This window comes from Octodon degus, unplaced genomic scaffold (assembly GCF_000260255.1).
Source record: "Octodon degus isolate 3935 unplaced genomic scaffold, OctDeg1.0 scaffold00098, whole genome shotgun sequence".
Lineage (NCBI taxonomy): Eukaryota > Metazoa > Chordata > Mammalia > Rodentia > Octodontidae > Octodon > Octodon degus.
In genome coordinates, this window is record NW_004524674.1 from 299,739 (window position 1) to 316,075 (window position 16,337).

Consider the following 16,337-nt stretch of genomic DNA (forward strand, 5'->3'; position numbering starts at 1 on the left):
CACACACACACACACACACACACACACACACTAATTAATTAATTAATTAAAAAAAGAAAACTATTTCCAGTGCAGGTCTTTCTGTGGCAAAGTATCTGCAGGCCTACAGTACAGCCTCAGAATGCTCTTCATAGTCCCCTATTTGAATGATAGCTTTTGTTTTGAGGCAAGGTCTTAGCTGAATCCTGGGTCCTAAATTTCTTTCCTTTATATCTTAAAAACAATATTTGTGGTAAATTATCACAAATGCTTTATTATAACTTCCAGCAAGAGGTAGTGTCTAAATCTCATTTCCTTGAATTATGGGCTGGCCTTGGTGACTTGTTTGACCAAGAAAATAAGTAGCAAGTCTTGGAACACTCATGGTTAGGTCATAAAAAGTGTGGGAAACCAGCCTGTAGACAAGGAGTTCAGCTACTGTGAGGCCATCGTGCCAGGGACTGGAAGGAGAGGCCACACGCAGACATCTGCCAGACGTTTCCAGGTGAGCCCAGCTCACTTATCTCTTGTTACATTTTCTCGATTTATTTTCTACTTTTATTTAAATATGTCATCAAAAACTATTTCCACTGCAGGTCTTTCTGTGGCAAAGTATCTTGCAGCCTCCCCTCCACAATACCAGGCCCTGAGCAAAGCCACCACGAACCTCCTGCCCAGTCTGTTCACCAGCTGAACACTGAAAGCAACTTTTACCAATTGCACGTAGAACAGTCAGTCAGCTGCACCCTGCCCAGCTGCTGACTTACCAGACGTGGTAAGATGGTGGTTATTCAAGTCACTGAGTTTGGAAGTAGCTTGTGATGGAACAACAGATAATCAAAACATGATTCCAGAATGCAGGGTGGTACACACCTGACTTCAGCCCTCCTGAGGCTGAGGCAGGAGGACTGCCATGAGTTTGAGGCCAACCTGGGCTACACAATGAGTTCCAGGTGAGCCATAATTACAAAGCAAGACATTGCCTCAAAACAAAAGATTCCATCCCTTTTTTTTCAGTACTTGGGATTGAACCCATGATCTGTACTAACCTATATCCATAGCCCTCTTTTTATTTTTTATTTTGAGATAAGAATTTCACTAAATGACTAAATTGACCAGGCTAAGCTACAACTTGTGATCCTCCTGCCTCAGCTTCCTACCATGCTAGGATTACAGGTATGTGCCTGCACGCTTGGCTGAAACAGGCTCTTTAAAAAACAAAACCCTGCAATACTGGGTATAGGAACAAGGCATTCTAACACTGAGCTATGTTCCCTGCTTTCTTCTTTACTTAGTGCAGCTCCTGAAAAAGTCTAATGTCAACTTGCTTATCTTTGGCTCTGTAAGTTTTTTAATTTACTCTGATTTCTTTCTTCTCCTTCTGCTTCTCCTTCTTCTTCTCCTTTTTGCAGCACTAGGAGTTGGATGGGGCCTTTGCACTGAGCTACATCCTCAGCCTTTTTTTTTTTTTTTTTTTTTTTTAACTTTTTATTTTGAGACAAGGTTTCACTAAGATACCCAGGTTGGGATGAAACTTGTGATTCTTCTGTTTCAGTATTTCAAATTCTTAAAAGATCTATTCACCAGAATGTACCTAACCAGTGAGGACACTCTTGATAGTCTTTAGACTGCTCTTGGAGAGAGACTGAGTGCATCTGGCATTTAGGAACAGGAGTACCACTATCAGTAGCAGGAGCCTTTGGAAGCCAGGGCAGAAAATTATGGTCTAGATCTGAAATGTCCCCCAAAGGCCATGTGCCAGGGGTTTGTTGCCAACCAATGAGCTTTCAGCAAGTGATTGAACCAGGAGTGCTCTAACCTCATCAATGGATTAATGCATTGATGAATTCATAGCTCAACCAGCTCATGAGGAGGTAGGGCCAATTAGATGAAGATGCTCACTGGCTTGGAAGGAAGTATTCTGTCCCTCACCTACCTTACTGGCTTCTCCCTCTCTTCTCTCTTTTCTTCCTTCTCTCCTCCTCTCTTCCTCTTCCTCCTCTCCCTCCTCTCCATCTCCCTCTCCCTCTTCCTCTCCCTATCTCTGTCTTTCCTGACTGCTTTATGTCCAAGGCAATGAAACCAGCCAACAATGGACTAAAACCCCTGAAACCATAAAACACGATAAAACTTTTCTCTTGGTCAGAGCATTGGAAAGCTAACACAAGACCTTTTCACTTGGGAGTATTTCACCTTACTTTGCCAATTATGGGAAATTTTTCTCCATTCTTTTCTCAAATAGTTCCTCCTTTCTAAACTTTCATTTTTCCCTTTCCAGGTTTCCTATTGTTTAGATGATGGTGTGACTATTTATATCTTCAAGATCTCACATATTTTTTCCTACTTCTTTGTTCTTCCTACCTACTAAGAGATCTCCTCAATCTTATCTTTCATTCTCTGGTTAGCTTTGAAGTTTTATTCACTCTGCTGTTAATCTCATATATTCTTTGTTTCGACAGCTATATTTTTATACCTAAATATTTGTTCTATTTTATGTGTTCTTTTGTGATGTTCATGCTAAGATTTTCCTTAATAGTGTTTACTGTATCAAGCTAATTTTAAATTCTCAGTGTGTCCTATGCTAGGAATTCTGCCTCTGATAATACAATCTACATCAAATACCCCAGCACAATGCTTGCCTGGTGAAATAGATGTGCTCTTCAGCTGTCCTATTGTCCCAGCCCACAGGATCATTTTCTCCTGGAAACAGTGGTTACATTGCCAGGCAAAGCGAGGTGCCAGGCCTCAGTTTCTGCCACCCCCAGTGACCCAGGAATGATGCAAGAGTCCCGGAGTCAATTTAGCAATAAATCTATAACAAACCCACACCCACTGCACAAACTATCTCTTTGGGCCTGGACTTCTCACTCACCCAAAACAAACAATGTTATAAGGGCCTTAGATTATAGGTTGGCAGCCCTGGAGGTGGAAGGAGACAATTGCTCTTCTTTGTTACCCTGACTTTATCCCTGAAGACAGCTGAGATCCCAAAGGCATGCGTAGAGACAATTGACCGCAGAAAGAAAGGGGAAGCAGCAGTTTCCCTCCTGGCTAGTCTTCCCACCAGCAGTGTTGGCTGCCTCTGGCCCAGATCCAAACCACCAACCCACACAGTCCACCTGAAAGGAGCCCTGTCACCCCAAGGTCCCTATGGAGTTCTCCACTTTTCTTGATGGTGTTTTTGCCACTTACGATTTCCCTCAAACTGATCTTAGAGGCAAAAGTTGGTAGTTACACTATCTCATCATCTTGGTGGAAACTGTATCAAGAAGTCCAGGAAGTACTTAGAACTCTGTTACCCTGGAGCTGAGACCGGCCCAGCCACTTTACTCTTAGGCTAGTAGCAAAGAGAAGAGTTATAGTTAGGCCATGAGTATTGTGTGCTGTATATATAGGATTGTGTACAGGTATTAAATGAGTTAACATTTATGTATTTATATATAAAGTTGTATTCGTCAACTTTCTGTTGCTGGGACAAAATATCTGATATAAAATTAAAGTAAGAAATTTGATCTTATTTTATTTATTTATTTATTTATTTATTTATTTATTTGGTATAGGGTCGCACTATGCAGCTCAGACTCACAGTGATCCTCCCGTCTCAGGCTCCCCAGTGCAGGGGTTACAAGCGTGCACCACCATGCCCAGCATGGCAACCCCAGGGTTCCAGGGCCAGCACAGCATGCAGTATCAGGGACCAAACCTAGGTCCTTGAGCTTCCCAGGCAGGCACTTAGACCACGGAGCTATCTCCCCAGGCCCAAACAAAGTCTTATCTGCCCCTTTCCACTTAATTCCCGGCCATGAAGCACCCATCCATTCTTTAACACAGCCATATATGGCTGGGTGATACATTTACTGAGTACCTGATGTATATTAGGAATTGGTTCTAGTCTCTGAGAATATAGCAGCGAACAGGAGAAAGTCACTGCCCTCGTGAAGCCTGTGTGCTAGAAATGGAGACAACATAAACAGGCAACCATACAGGACCAAGTACTTAGAGTTATTATGAAGAAATGTGCAGTGATCTAAGGAGAGAATGACAGGTTATTAAGACAGTCATAGAAGTCTCTCCAGGATGACAGGTAAAGAGGGACTTGAATGAAGTGGGCAGGGACCCTTAAGAATAGCTGGAAACTAGACACAGCAGCCGGGTTTGATCCCAGCATGACATGCTGGTCCCACCCCCTGGGGCACACTGAGATGGCAGGGATTAAGACTGAGTGTGGTGGTGCACGCCTATAATCCCAGCACTTGGGAGGCTGACCACAAGCAGGTCACTTGAGTCCAGTCTACATAGTGAGTTCCTGTAGAACCTGTAGACCCTGCACTAAAATTAAAAAAAAAAAAAAAAAAGCCGGAAACACATATTGCAGGTAGATGGAAGAGCAAGACCAAGGCTCTGAGGGAACTTGTCAAGAAATCACTGGTTAGTATCTTTGCGTCAGTTTGAGAAGCCTATCTTAACTAAGTAACTCAGCAGTTCTACATCCTACCTTGTAGAGGACATGCCTTTAACCCTCTAGGACGTTTATTGTGTCAACTTGAAAATTTTTAACAGTTTAGTTAAGCAACTTAGCAGGAAGCAGTGCCCCCACTCTGTAAACATCCTGAGCCTGTGCAAGGGAGGGCACGGAGAGGGTGTGAGTGTTGCACTCACCCAACGGCTGAGAGCCTGCGTTCCACGAGAGAAAAAGAGGCTTGGTTTTCCCCCTTTCTGCTCTTGCTATTTTTCACCTCCATGAACTGCTGCCCTCTGCCATGTGCCACTCTGCCTTGGAGCTAGCCGAGGATAGACTGAAACCTCCACAAACTATGAGTTACATAAAGCTTTCCTTCCTTAAATTTGGGTGCTGGCTATTCTGTCCCAGCGATGAGAGAAAAGTAACCAACACAGTATCGCTGGTCACACTTAGCACAGCAGAGAAGAAAACTGCAGAAAAAAAGTTTTGGGGACCACACACCTGCAACTCCTGCTGAGCATCATGTTAATGTTCACCTTGGACAGAGGATGGAGGTAGAGGAGGAAGGAGAGAATGCAGGGCTTCCTCCAGGAAGGGATCTACCCCACTGTTTCATTTCAATCTAAATCTAAGGCTAAGATACTTAGCCTAGCCCTAAATCTGCATCTCTAGCCTTTTTTTTTCCCAACCTCTTTGTCTACTTCCAAAATTCTTTTGAACCCATTAAAAATTTTTTGAACTGTCATTTTATTATAAAACAAAACTACGGCGCACATGATAAATGTGTCAGGTATTTTTGAAGACTTTAGAAACATTTATTTAATCTACACGATAACATTGCAAAGCAATGTGATAATTATCTCCACATAAATTGAAGAAAAGACACATAAGAAAAACTAAGCATAAAGTAGTAAAGTTTTCCTAAATTCACACAGTTAATAAGTACTAAAATCAGGATTCAAATCTAAGCATCTATTCCAGGACCTGATCCAATGAATATCTCCTACCTTTCTTTCCTTTTTTCTTTCTTCTAATAAAGAATTGATGCATTTTTAAATGATTTTAAAGTGAGAAGTGGATGCATCCCCAATATAAAATCTACAAATTGTACTGTGGATAAAGCAAAGGCCCTGCTTGTCCTTCCCCACCTGAGTCACAGCTTCCTTCTTATCAACTATGTGTAGGAATCTGTCCGAAGTTTTTACACTGACACACGTTTTGTTTTGTTCAATTAATTTAGACATGGGAGAGTTTAGCCTATTTTTTAATAGTCTTTACTATACCTACTGCTGTCTAACAACAGGCTCCTGAGTTCTCACACATCAGCACCCGTGAAGGCACTGCATCCCTCCACAGCAAGGGCCTGCCAGCTTTTATCTCAGACAAAGGTCACATTTTTGCTACTATTAGCAAGGACACAGTGAAGGACCATGTTGATGCATCCTCCTCCTGCACATCAGTGAACAGATTCCAGGGAGAACTCATGGAGTCGTAGCAACCACCTCCTCTGTAATACGCTGTGCCTGTGTCCCCCAGCTGTACTAACTCACACCAGCAGCAGCATTTACAACTCCCCCCGCCTCTTATGGCCTCTGACATGCCCAAATTCTCTGATTTTCTTACAGCCCGTGGTGGAAAATGATTCCTCCCCACTGTTCTCCTCCACAATTCCCTAATGACATGGAGCATCTCCTCATATGTTTATGAACCACTGTATTTCCTCTTCTAGGTGCTGCCTGTTGGGATTCTTTGCCCATCTGTCCTTTCTAGGTGACTGCTTCTTTATTCATACTGATGTCTGTCTTCTGTCTCTCTGCACTGGCAAATGGTTTCTTCCAAAGTGCTGTTAGCTTTGTTTTATGATTCCTATTTCTCCCTCACTTTTACGGAGCCTGAAAGTGGAATCTGAAAACGGGCAAAACCACAGGCGTCTTAGAAAATACTAATCACTCCCTCTCCTCCAACCTGCCTGCCTGTGCACTCACTGAAGCACTTAGCTCTCGTTCACGCTTCCAGGTGCCCGACGGCGGGCCATGTGGTGGAGGCAGAGGCCTCATCCACTCACTGCTCTTCCTCCCTCAGGGCCCAGCACAGGGATTTATAGGTTGTAGATACTGAAGCCAAACTGAATTAAGGCCACCATTTAAAAAGGTACAATCTGATCCCAAATGTGATTTCACTAGCTTCACTAAGTGGGGATCAGCAGTAGCAAATAGTGGTCTCCCTCCTTCCCAGAAACAGAAAACAAGACAAGGTATGGAGCTAGATCAATGAAATATTAAACAGCTCTTTCCACCAGTGTGGCTGATGGTTTGTGTGGTTGGTCCAGGAGGAGAACAGAAAGGCAGGAATACGACCAGACCACAATCATCAGATCTCTACTATCCTCTTTGGGAAGGGTTTTAGTATTAAAAGAACATTTATTGTCATTAATGCAGAATTAAGGAGTTTAAAAAGCTTTTACAACCTAGACTCCCTCTGAGAGGTCAGCTCTGAAGCCGTAATCAGAATTCTGCTCCTGCCACGGCTTGGAGCCAAACCGCTCCCAAAGTCTCAGCTGGCCTGACAACAAGCAGATGAGGGAGGGAAGAGGGGGAGAAATCCTGCACTGGCTTCCACAGTTACCCAGCCCTGTGTGGGGCACCATCAAATTACACATCATTAGACACCAGCCATGCTAAGAGTCAAGTCACTGCTCATGCATCCCAGAGGACGGGGAGTCACTGACACTCCAGGCAGAAAGAAGTGAATACAATGTTCCTATACTCTTAACTTCATCTCCCTGATACATCTACCCAAAGTAACTAACCACCTTCCACTTTAAACACAAGTACTCAGCCAGGTACTGTGAAATACTCTCACAGTTCTAGTTACTCAGTAGAGTGTGGCAGGAGCATCACTTTGGCCCAACAGTTTAAGATCACCCTGTGTCACATGGTAAGACCCCAATCTTAAACAAAATCTACATTCAAATGCTGATTTTGTAGATACCTGGTAATGGATACACATTGGTTCATAATACATTCTATTTTATGTCTACATATAAAATAGTTCATAATGTTCTAAAATGCTAAGGTCTAGCATAACAGTGAGCTCATGATTTCCTAGAGGAGGCTGATCCTTTCTCGGACAATCTGTTAGGAAGTCCCTCTCTTCAGTGGGCCATTGTGTCCTCCTGTATTGTCTGAATCAGACAGACCAATCCAGGTTCAAGTGCTGGAATCGCCACTTGCTGCTGTATGACCCTGAGAGTATGATTTGAAACTTAACTTCTACTCCTAATGGGCACAATGCTGATAGTCACCTTCATCCTAAGGTGGTTGGGAAATATGGATGAAGTCATGCAGATAACAGCCTCATCTGGCACCTGGCAGGTGAGGTGCCTACCGCTGTTCTCCTGGCTGGGTCTCCTCCCAAGAGCCAACTAGAACAATCACCCTTCTCTGCACTGTCACCAGCAATAGATAACCAATTCAGTAACACTCTGCAACTGAGCCCTGAAGGATACTCCCTGGAATTGCATAACCACAAGTAACTATAATTATATAAAGGACAAAAACCAGGCCCAAATTCCAAAGAACTGCCTCTGTGCCTTGGCATCTAGCAGAGTTACAGCCAATCTTATGGTTGTCAGCACCAACGTTCTGAAACACTGACACCAATTAAAGATAAAGCTTTAGAAAATCAACTCCAAGCCTATAATTCCTGCACTTGGGTGAGGCAAGAGCCAGCCTTGAATCTGGACTAATAGTGAGATCAGTGTGGGCTACATAGTGAGAAGCTGTCTCAAAAATCACAAGAAAAAGAAGAGGACAGGGTGAGAATGAGGATGAGATGAAAAAAAAAAAAAAAAAAAAAAAAAAAAAATCACTCCACTAAATCCTAGAGGAATCAGAAAGATTCACTCTTCTCCTGCCTGTTCATAGAGAGAGCACTGCTGTGAGTGGTTCATGTTATCACAAAAGTTGCACAAAATTTTGTACAGCATCCATTAGACATTCTTCCCATGGTAGAGGAACCAGTACTGCTTGGACCATCTTCTCTCATGGAAAGTGATCTGCAGGGATGAGGCTGTATCCCAAGCCCAGCATACCTTGGCCTGTCTTCCACAGTACAACACCATGCATCTGTCCTGACACTCCAATGGCCCCGACTCTCTGGAGCTGCTGCCCGGGAAGAGCAGCAAGGCATTCATTTAGGGTTCGGATGATCCTACTCACATCCTGCTCCCGTTCCTGGAAACAGAACAGGACATTTTGGGCAGGGATGGACAAACAAGCAGGGAAGAAGGTCACAAGGATTTCCTGGGGAATAGCTGGCAGCTCAATCCAACAGGGTTACTTCCCAGACCTGCTGCATGACCTCAGAGGTGAGACATGGGACTGAGGATTCGCAGTCACCTGCAGCAGAGTGTGGGATGGGACTGTCCCCAGCAAGGGCCCACTCCCTTATTTCACAGATTAGATGCTGGAGATGTAGCTCAGAAAGGAGCCTAGACCCATTCTCCACCATGGGCAGGCTGAGAGAGAAGGCACGGCTCCTGCTCCATGCCATCAATCAGGGAATTCAAAGAGAGGTCTTTCTGCTAAGGCACAGGAAGTGATAGGATCATTCAACATAGCGGGGAGGAGCCTGGCAGGTGTAGAGGCAAAGGGAAATTTCCCTTCCCTTCTCCTCCAGCCCACTGGTATGATCTGAATGACAGATAGGAGAAAAGCATACAGATTTATTAATGTGCAAAAAGGGAAAACACAGCATGGAAGAAAGCTATAGGTATGTGAGTACCCAGGGGTTCATGTGGCTCCAATGCTTATGATGCCTATGTGCTCCTTCTATATGGCAGGGGGAATGAGGAATGTGGATAACTTCAAGAAGTGTTTAATAATGAGGGGAAGGCAGAAATTAGCTTGTAAAATGATTCTCTTTGTAATCTAAGTAAACCCAAGAGATAGGCTTTACCCTGTAGTTATTGCTACAGATATGGCTACATTCCTTTGTCTACCCTGAGACTAAAGATAAGATTTCAGGTGGGGATTGGAAGGCAGTTGTGTTCTATTTGTAGTCTAGTTTTTAATGTTGTTTCTCTTAAGAGGTGAGATTTCCCTGTGTTGCTTAGGCTGACCCCAAATTCATAGGCTCAAGCCATCCTCTTGCCTAAGCCTCCCGAGTAGCTGGGACTCCAAGCATTCAATTTGCAGTTTAGTCATAAAATATATAAGGTAATTCCAGAGACCACCTTTCCATGTGCTTAGACAGGAGAACTGAGATAGAGGGACCTTGCTTGTGAATCTGCTTTTTCAAGGCCTTTTAATAATTTGCTTTAGAAGAAATTTTTCAGCATACCAAAAACTTGCCATATTTGAGGACTGCCATCCTGTGTGAACCAGAACACAGGAAAGACACCAGCAGAAAGGCCCATGGGACTAAGGCCCCAGGACAAGGGACTCTTCCTGTAGGCAATGGGAGCCCCAGGAGCATTCTGAAAGATAAAATACTGACTTTAGAGATCTTTTTAGAATATTAACTGAACCATGGCATCAGCTACACAAAGAGAGGCTGATGTATCAGAGATGGAGAAAAGACTGAAAAAAATCAGAACCATCTTTTCCTGAGCAGCCTTTCATTCTGACTTCCTCCCTCCTCGGTAACTTCCCTCGGTAGGTTAACCTTGAAAAGGCAGAGTCAGATGTAGTGCAGGCCAGAAGTTCTGAGCTACAGAGAGACTCCATCTCTTAAGAAAACAAATAAAGAATAAAACTGATCCTATTTTTAAAAAAAGATTAGGGTTGTAGCTCTGCAGTAGAGCTCAAGTTCTGCATTCAAGAGGCCCTGGGATCTACGCCCAGCTTGGGCGGGTGGAGTCCAAGCAGATTTAATGTAGTATTGTATCATATTATTATTAATATCTGCAAAAATAAAATGACCCTAAAAATAGTATTACAGACAGATAAGCTAGGCAGAAATATTATAGGCAGTCAGATAGGGTTAGGTCCTCAACAGAGCCAGGACAAAGGTGAAACACATCTCAAATGTGGCCAGAGACAAATTTGTTGGAAAACTGGGCCTCAAGATAAAGACAAGAAGGGGGAAAAAAAGATAAAGACAAGAGGGCTGGCCAAATAGCTCAGCAGATTAAAGCACCTGCTTAGGCAGACGCAGCAGCTGGGGCTTGATCCCCGGTGTGCTGCGCCAGCTGGGCACGCTGAGATAGCAAATAAGACTGAGCAGTGGTGGCATGCGACTGTAATCCCGGCTCTTGGGAGGCCAAACACAGGCAGATCACAACAAGTCCAATCTATGTAATGAGACCCTGTAGACCCTGTACTAAAATTACAGAAAAAAAAAAATAAATAAAGACAAGATGACCAGGCCTCCATACTACCTCTAAGAACAAACACCAGGCCTAAGGAAGCCTAGATAAACATCAGTCACCCTGGTGGGTGACCAACATCTCCAGACCTGTCATTTCTTAGAAAAGGTCTTTATTCTTTCCATGCATATGTTACATGACTTGTTTCCCCCAGTGGATCACTATTAATTAAGCAACTACACTTGTATCCTTATTGGTTGGTTAATCATTGCTGAACCCACATCTCACCCATGTGGGCCATGTGGGTATTGCTCTATAAAATTTGCTTGTAAAATGGGCTCCTTGCCAACCCATTCAGGCCCCCTCCTACCTCTCAGGAACTATATCTCTCCTTCTCAATAAATAGCTTCCTATTCTTAACCTCTGTTGCTCCTAGAATTAATGTTTCGATTTTTAGAGAACATGAACTTGGTGTATCCAACATCTAACAAGTTGGGAATTATAATATTTCCTTTAGATCATATTTGGAGGTGAATGTTGGTCACTTTCCCCCTTTAACTGAAAGCTCTAGAACACATCATGACTATATTGTGCTAAGAAATTCAAGCTGCCTATCAGTCAGTTATCAGACTCTTTTATGAACAGTTTTCCCAAATATTTACTTTTACTACCTTCTATCAGTCACATAGTCTCTGCCACACGGCACCTGTCCTTTCAGTAGAAATTCCTTACAAAGGTGTTTTGTTTTTGTTTTTTGATTTTGTTTTTGAAGTACTGGGGATTGAACCCAGGACCTTGAGCTTGCCAGGTAAATGCTTATTCTACAAGCTATCTCCCCTGCTCTGTGTTCCCTAATCATTTAAGTTTCCATTTTCCCACCTTCTCTAAAACACTGATTCAGCAACTTTTTTGATTATTTGGTTGGTTGGTTGGTTGGTGGGTTTTTTGTTTTGGTTTGTTTTGTTTTTTGAGGTACTGGGGATTGAACACAGGACCTTGCGTTTGCCTGGTTAAGCACTTATTCTACTGAGCTATCTCCCCACCTAAAACACTGATTCAAAGCTAGCTGAATGAGTCTCTCAAATTGCAAGTAACAAAACCCCAAGTAAAACCCTTCTACTTTTGGAGTTTCTGGGGTATTTTTTGTTATTGTTCTTGCTGTGTATTTGTTTTTTTGTTTGTTGGTTGGTTGGTTGGTTGGTTGGTTGGTTTTGGGGTATTTTTTGCAGTACTGGGGATTGAACTCAGGACCTTGTGCTTACTTCTCCTACAGAGCTATCTCCCTGGCCTCTTATTGTGTACTTGGTTTTGGTTTTTTTCATGGAGGGAGTTTTCTAGGAATTGAACCCAGTACCTGTTTTACCACTAGGCTATGCCCTCAGGCTCGTTTCTGAATTCGAATTGTTCACAAACTGCAGTACTTAAACCACGAAATAGATTAAGTACATAACTGCAAAACAACTGAGAGAACCAGGCATGGTGGTGTGCCCCTGTGAGCCAGCACTAAGAGGCTGAGGCAAGAGGATAGATCTCAAGGCCAGCCTAACTACACAGTGAGAGCCCGTCTCAAAGAAACAGCTAACAGGAGTGGGTATGTCTCTTCCGTGACAGAACACCACTTCCGTAGCCTGTACAAGGCCCTGGGTTGAATCCCCAGCACTGCATTTTAAAATTTTCAATAAATAAAAACAAAATGTCTGAGGTATTTAATTAGCCAAAATGGGATTATTATTCAAGGGCCCAAGTGATAGTCAAAGTGTTGGACTTTTTAAGTTTTGTTTTGGGCTTTTTTTTTGTTACATTCTTTCTTGTTTTAATGTTACTTATTAATGGAATAAATTGTATGTTAAACGTAAAAGCTTAAGTGAAAACTAGGGTTCTGACTTTTATAAATTAAATACTTATTTTTGTTTCGCCCAAAATAAACCATTTGTGGAATACAAAAAAAAAAAAATCTCAAGGCACTAAATCAACCTATTCTTTAAAAACCATAAGTTTCCATGGAACATTCAGAAAAAAAGAAAGAGCGATGTGGATCAGCTCTCACTAAATATAGGTTCTTTTAGGAACTGAAAAGGCTGATGGACTTGGGAAATCATTCAAGGACTAAAAGGCCCCTTGATTCCCTTCATTCCTTGGAACAAACCTGCTGGCCCTGTTCAGGGCAGTTCTTGGCTCCTAACAACCATGAACAAAGGAACAAAGAAGAAAAGCAAGGAAGGGAAAGAACCAAGAGGGAATGCAGTATTTTCCTGAAGGGGCAGCTCCAGAGCCTAACAAGGAACCTTTATATGTGGGAGAGGCACCAGGCAAATCGACGGGGCACTGGAAGACAGAGGCAGAGGAGAAACATGGCTATGCATGGTCCCCAGAGAACAATGAAAAACAAGAGGAGGAAGGAAAAGATATTTGGTTAAACCCGCACTATACAATACAGCAGTCATGGGCTGCTTGCAGCTAGTCCAAATTGAGATGTAAGTGGAAAACAGACTCCAGATTTCAGAGATAAGATTGATAAAAAGAATGCACAGTATCTTGTTACTAAATTTTTACTGATTATTATACATCATAATTATAATATGCTGTATGTACTGAATTAAACAAAATATGTAATCAAAATGAATTCATCCTTTTTTTTTTTTTTTTTTTTTTTGCTTCCTTTAAGTGGCTACTGGAAAATTACAGCCATGGTTCCCACTAGTAGCTTGTACTTCTATTGAACAATGCTGGTTAGAGTGCCCATACAACCATCAGATGGGGCAGCACCCCAGGACAGAGGAACCTCTGTTTAAAATGGGCCCAGGGTGGGTGAGTTATGGGGGTGGAGACAACAGAGGGAAAAAGGTCAGATAAGAGTACAGACAAGGAGGCAGTGTTGGCGGTCAATTTTCGGGGTGAGAACGATAAGGAGGCAGCCAAGGGACAGACAATGCGCATGCCCACAATATAACAGGAAAGGCCTTGCCCCCATTTCTTGATTCAGAATATGTGGATCCACACCCAGATCAAAGCAAAGACGAAAATATTTAGAAACTCACTCAACACTACTCATCTCCATATCCCTTTTAATAACTAGAGACTGAAGAGGAAAAATAACTGAGAAAGGACCATAACGCCTTCCTCAAAAACCTTGTATTTTCAACTACAAACACCTGAATGTGCATAGCTGCCATGGTATACATAGTACTTGCGAGTGCACAGTATGGATGATCATGGCGAAAGGTCTTTTCATCATGTGTTGCTATGAAGTGATGGTTCTCACTCCAGGGAGATTCAATTGAGCATACTAAGGAATGGGGAGATAGTTGTAGTTGTCACATCTAAGAGGAGGAAGTGCTACTGGCATCTAATACATTGAAACTAGAGATGCACAAAATATCCTTCAGTACATAGGTCAGTGCCCTACAACAAAGAATTACAAAGCCCAGTGCCAAGGTTCAAGAGTCACAGTAATGCCATTTGTCTCCACCCATATCATATATGTGAGGATGAGGGGGAGGTGAGGGTAATTACTGACCTTCATTGGGCAGGTGCGGCGTGCTGAGTGTTCCTATAATCAGAAAACAGATTGCTACCCAGACATAGTGTTGCACAGAGGCTGACACAGGAGGACTGCTGCAGGTTCAAGGCCTGCCTCCGCTAAAGTGAGCTCAAGGCCAGCCTGAACTTGCAAGACCCTGGCTTTAAAAAAAAAAAAAAAGGGCCGGCCAGCAGACTAAAGTGCCTGCTTAGGCAGGAACAGGGACTGGGGTTCAATCCCCATGATGCTATGGGGGCCCCAGACCCAGGGCACACCGAGATGCTGATTGAGACTGGGCGTAGCAGCACACTCCTGTAATCCCAGCACTTGGATGGCTAAGAACAAGAGGATCACTGTGAGTCCAATCTGTGTAGTGAGACCCTGTAGACCCTGTACTAAATACATAAAAAAAGAAGTGTCCCTGGGCTGGAGATGGAGCTGCAGTAGAACACTTAATTAGTTCAATTCTCAGATGCCCAGCACTACAAAAAAGTGACCGCATTTCAAGAGAAAAAGACACTGCCCAGACACTATAATCCCAGCCCTGTTGACCAACCCCACAGGCTCAGAGCCAACTGTGACTCCATTTCATAGTCTACCAAGTGAAATAATGATTCCAAAATGCCCTGCTGCCCCAACCAAACCAACTTCAAAAAGCTCCATGAACACACAAAGTGCTCTTGACATCTTTAATCTTCTGAAATGCTTCTCTGAACAAGCAGGATTCTGAACCTTAACAGAAATGAGTTCAGATATATGGCAGGAGCTTATGAAGAACCAAGACCCTGGGGATGGGACTTGACTCAGAAAATCAAGGTTGTGGCTGGAAAAGGCCTAAGAGGTAAGGCATTTAAATTCAGAAAACAGGTCAGAGGTTATACAGAAGGCTGCCTCATATTAATTCCCACTGCCAACTGGCTGAAAGTAAAACTGCCCTTTTCAGGAAATTAATGGAATCCAGTTGAGGACTGACTGACCCTTTGTGAACCCACCCACATCTCCCAAAAGGGACCACCATTCTGAAATTCTGCTCCTGGACTGAGAAGCTGACACAAGCCACTATTTGTAGTGGTATATAACTATCGACTTGATTAACTTTTTTAAAAAGTGTAATAGATTTATCTCTCGGTGTCTTTCTAGCTGTTCTTTGATCCCATGTGTATCAAATTTGGGGGCCGGGAGACTTTTACTGATCAGGTATTTGAGTTTCTTGAACCACAGTAGAGTCTTTGGAATAAGAAGTGCCGGTAGGCCAGCTTCTGCATGATTTCTGCAGTAAAACACAGACTCTGTTCTGAAAAACAAACTTGATTCCTGAACCCGAGGGCACAGGGCAGACGTGAGGTGCAGTGAGCGACAAGAGATTTGAAGGCCTGTGGCTCCTCCAAGCTCGGGGTGCAGAAAGTGGAGAGCAGAAAGCAGGCGCCGGGACGCCCTGAGGCCCACGAGTGGGGAGACACTGCCAGCAGATTAGGCAGAGCTGCAGGCAGAGAGAGGGCGGGGAATAGGTGCAGTAGGAGGTCAGACTGGCAGAAACAGGGCGATTTCCTTACAAGAGGAATCTGCTTCTGCAGGATGCCTCTGTGGAGAACGGGGTGTCCGGAGACTCCTGGAAGCGGTGGCTCCAGGGCGCTGCCTCACCTGGGGCACAGCCGCCTCGCTCTCTGCATCTGCTCGCGAGGGGCGGGCGCAGCTCGCCAGTACCACGAACCCGGACGGGTGGCTGGGGGCGGCCTCCAGCAAGGCTGCCTTCACGGACGTAGTGCCTAGGTCGATTCCAAGAGTGACGGACTGTGCAGCCATACGAGCGGCAACTAGCGCAGCTCTCAGATCGCCACCCGCAGCACGCGCTGCAGCCCGCTTCACCTGGGAGGGAGGGAGGCACCTGGACTCCGTTTCGCCTGCCACACTTTTAGCCACACTCAGCATGGCGGCACCTCGCCTTCCCATTGGCTGAGGACTTCTACGCAACCCCCGCGGTGGGCCTCAGGGATAGGTAAAGAGGCGGAAGAAGGCGGGACCTAGAGGACCCGCCCCTTAGCACGGAAGTTACGGGACTGTGGGGC

At 44.0% G+C, this 16,337-nt stretch overlaps 1 protein-coding gene across 2 annotated transcripts in view; it reads right to left on the minus strand.

The window, feature by feature from the left end:
- Shpk (sedoheptulokinase) overlaps window positions 1–16,191 on the minus strand; it is a 33,602-nt gene extending 17,411 nt beyond the window's left edge. For both annotated transcript variants that reach the window (XM_023723347.1, XM_004638282.3), the window contains exons 1-2: window positions 15,913–16,191; window positions 8,535–8,676 (exon numbers count right to left, since the gene is read on the minus strand). In XM_023723347.1, coding sequence (XP_023579115.1) covers window positions 8,535–8,676; window positions 15,913–16,074 — 304 coding nt within the window. In that variant the 5' untranslated portion in view covers window positions 16,075–16,191. The remainder of the gene's footprint in view (window positions 1–8,534; window positions 8,677–15,912) is intronic.
- Window positions 16,192–16,337: the final 146 nt, after the last annotated feature.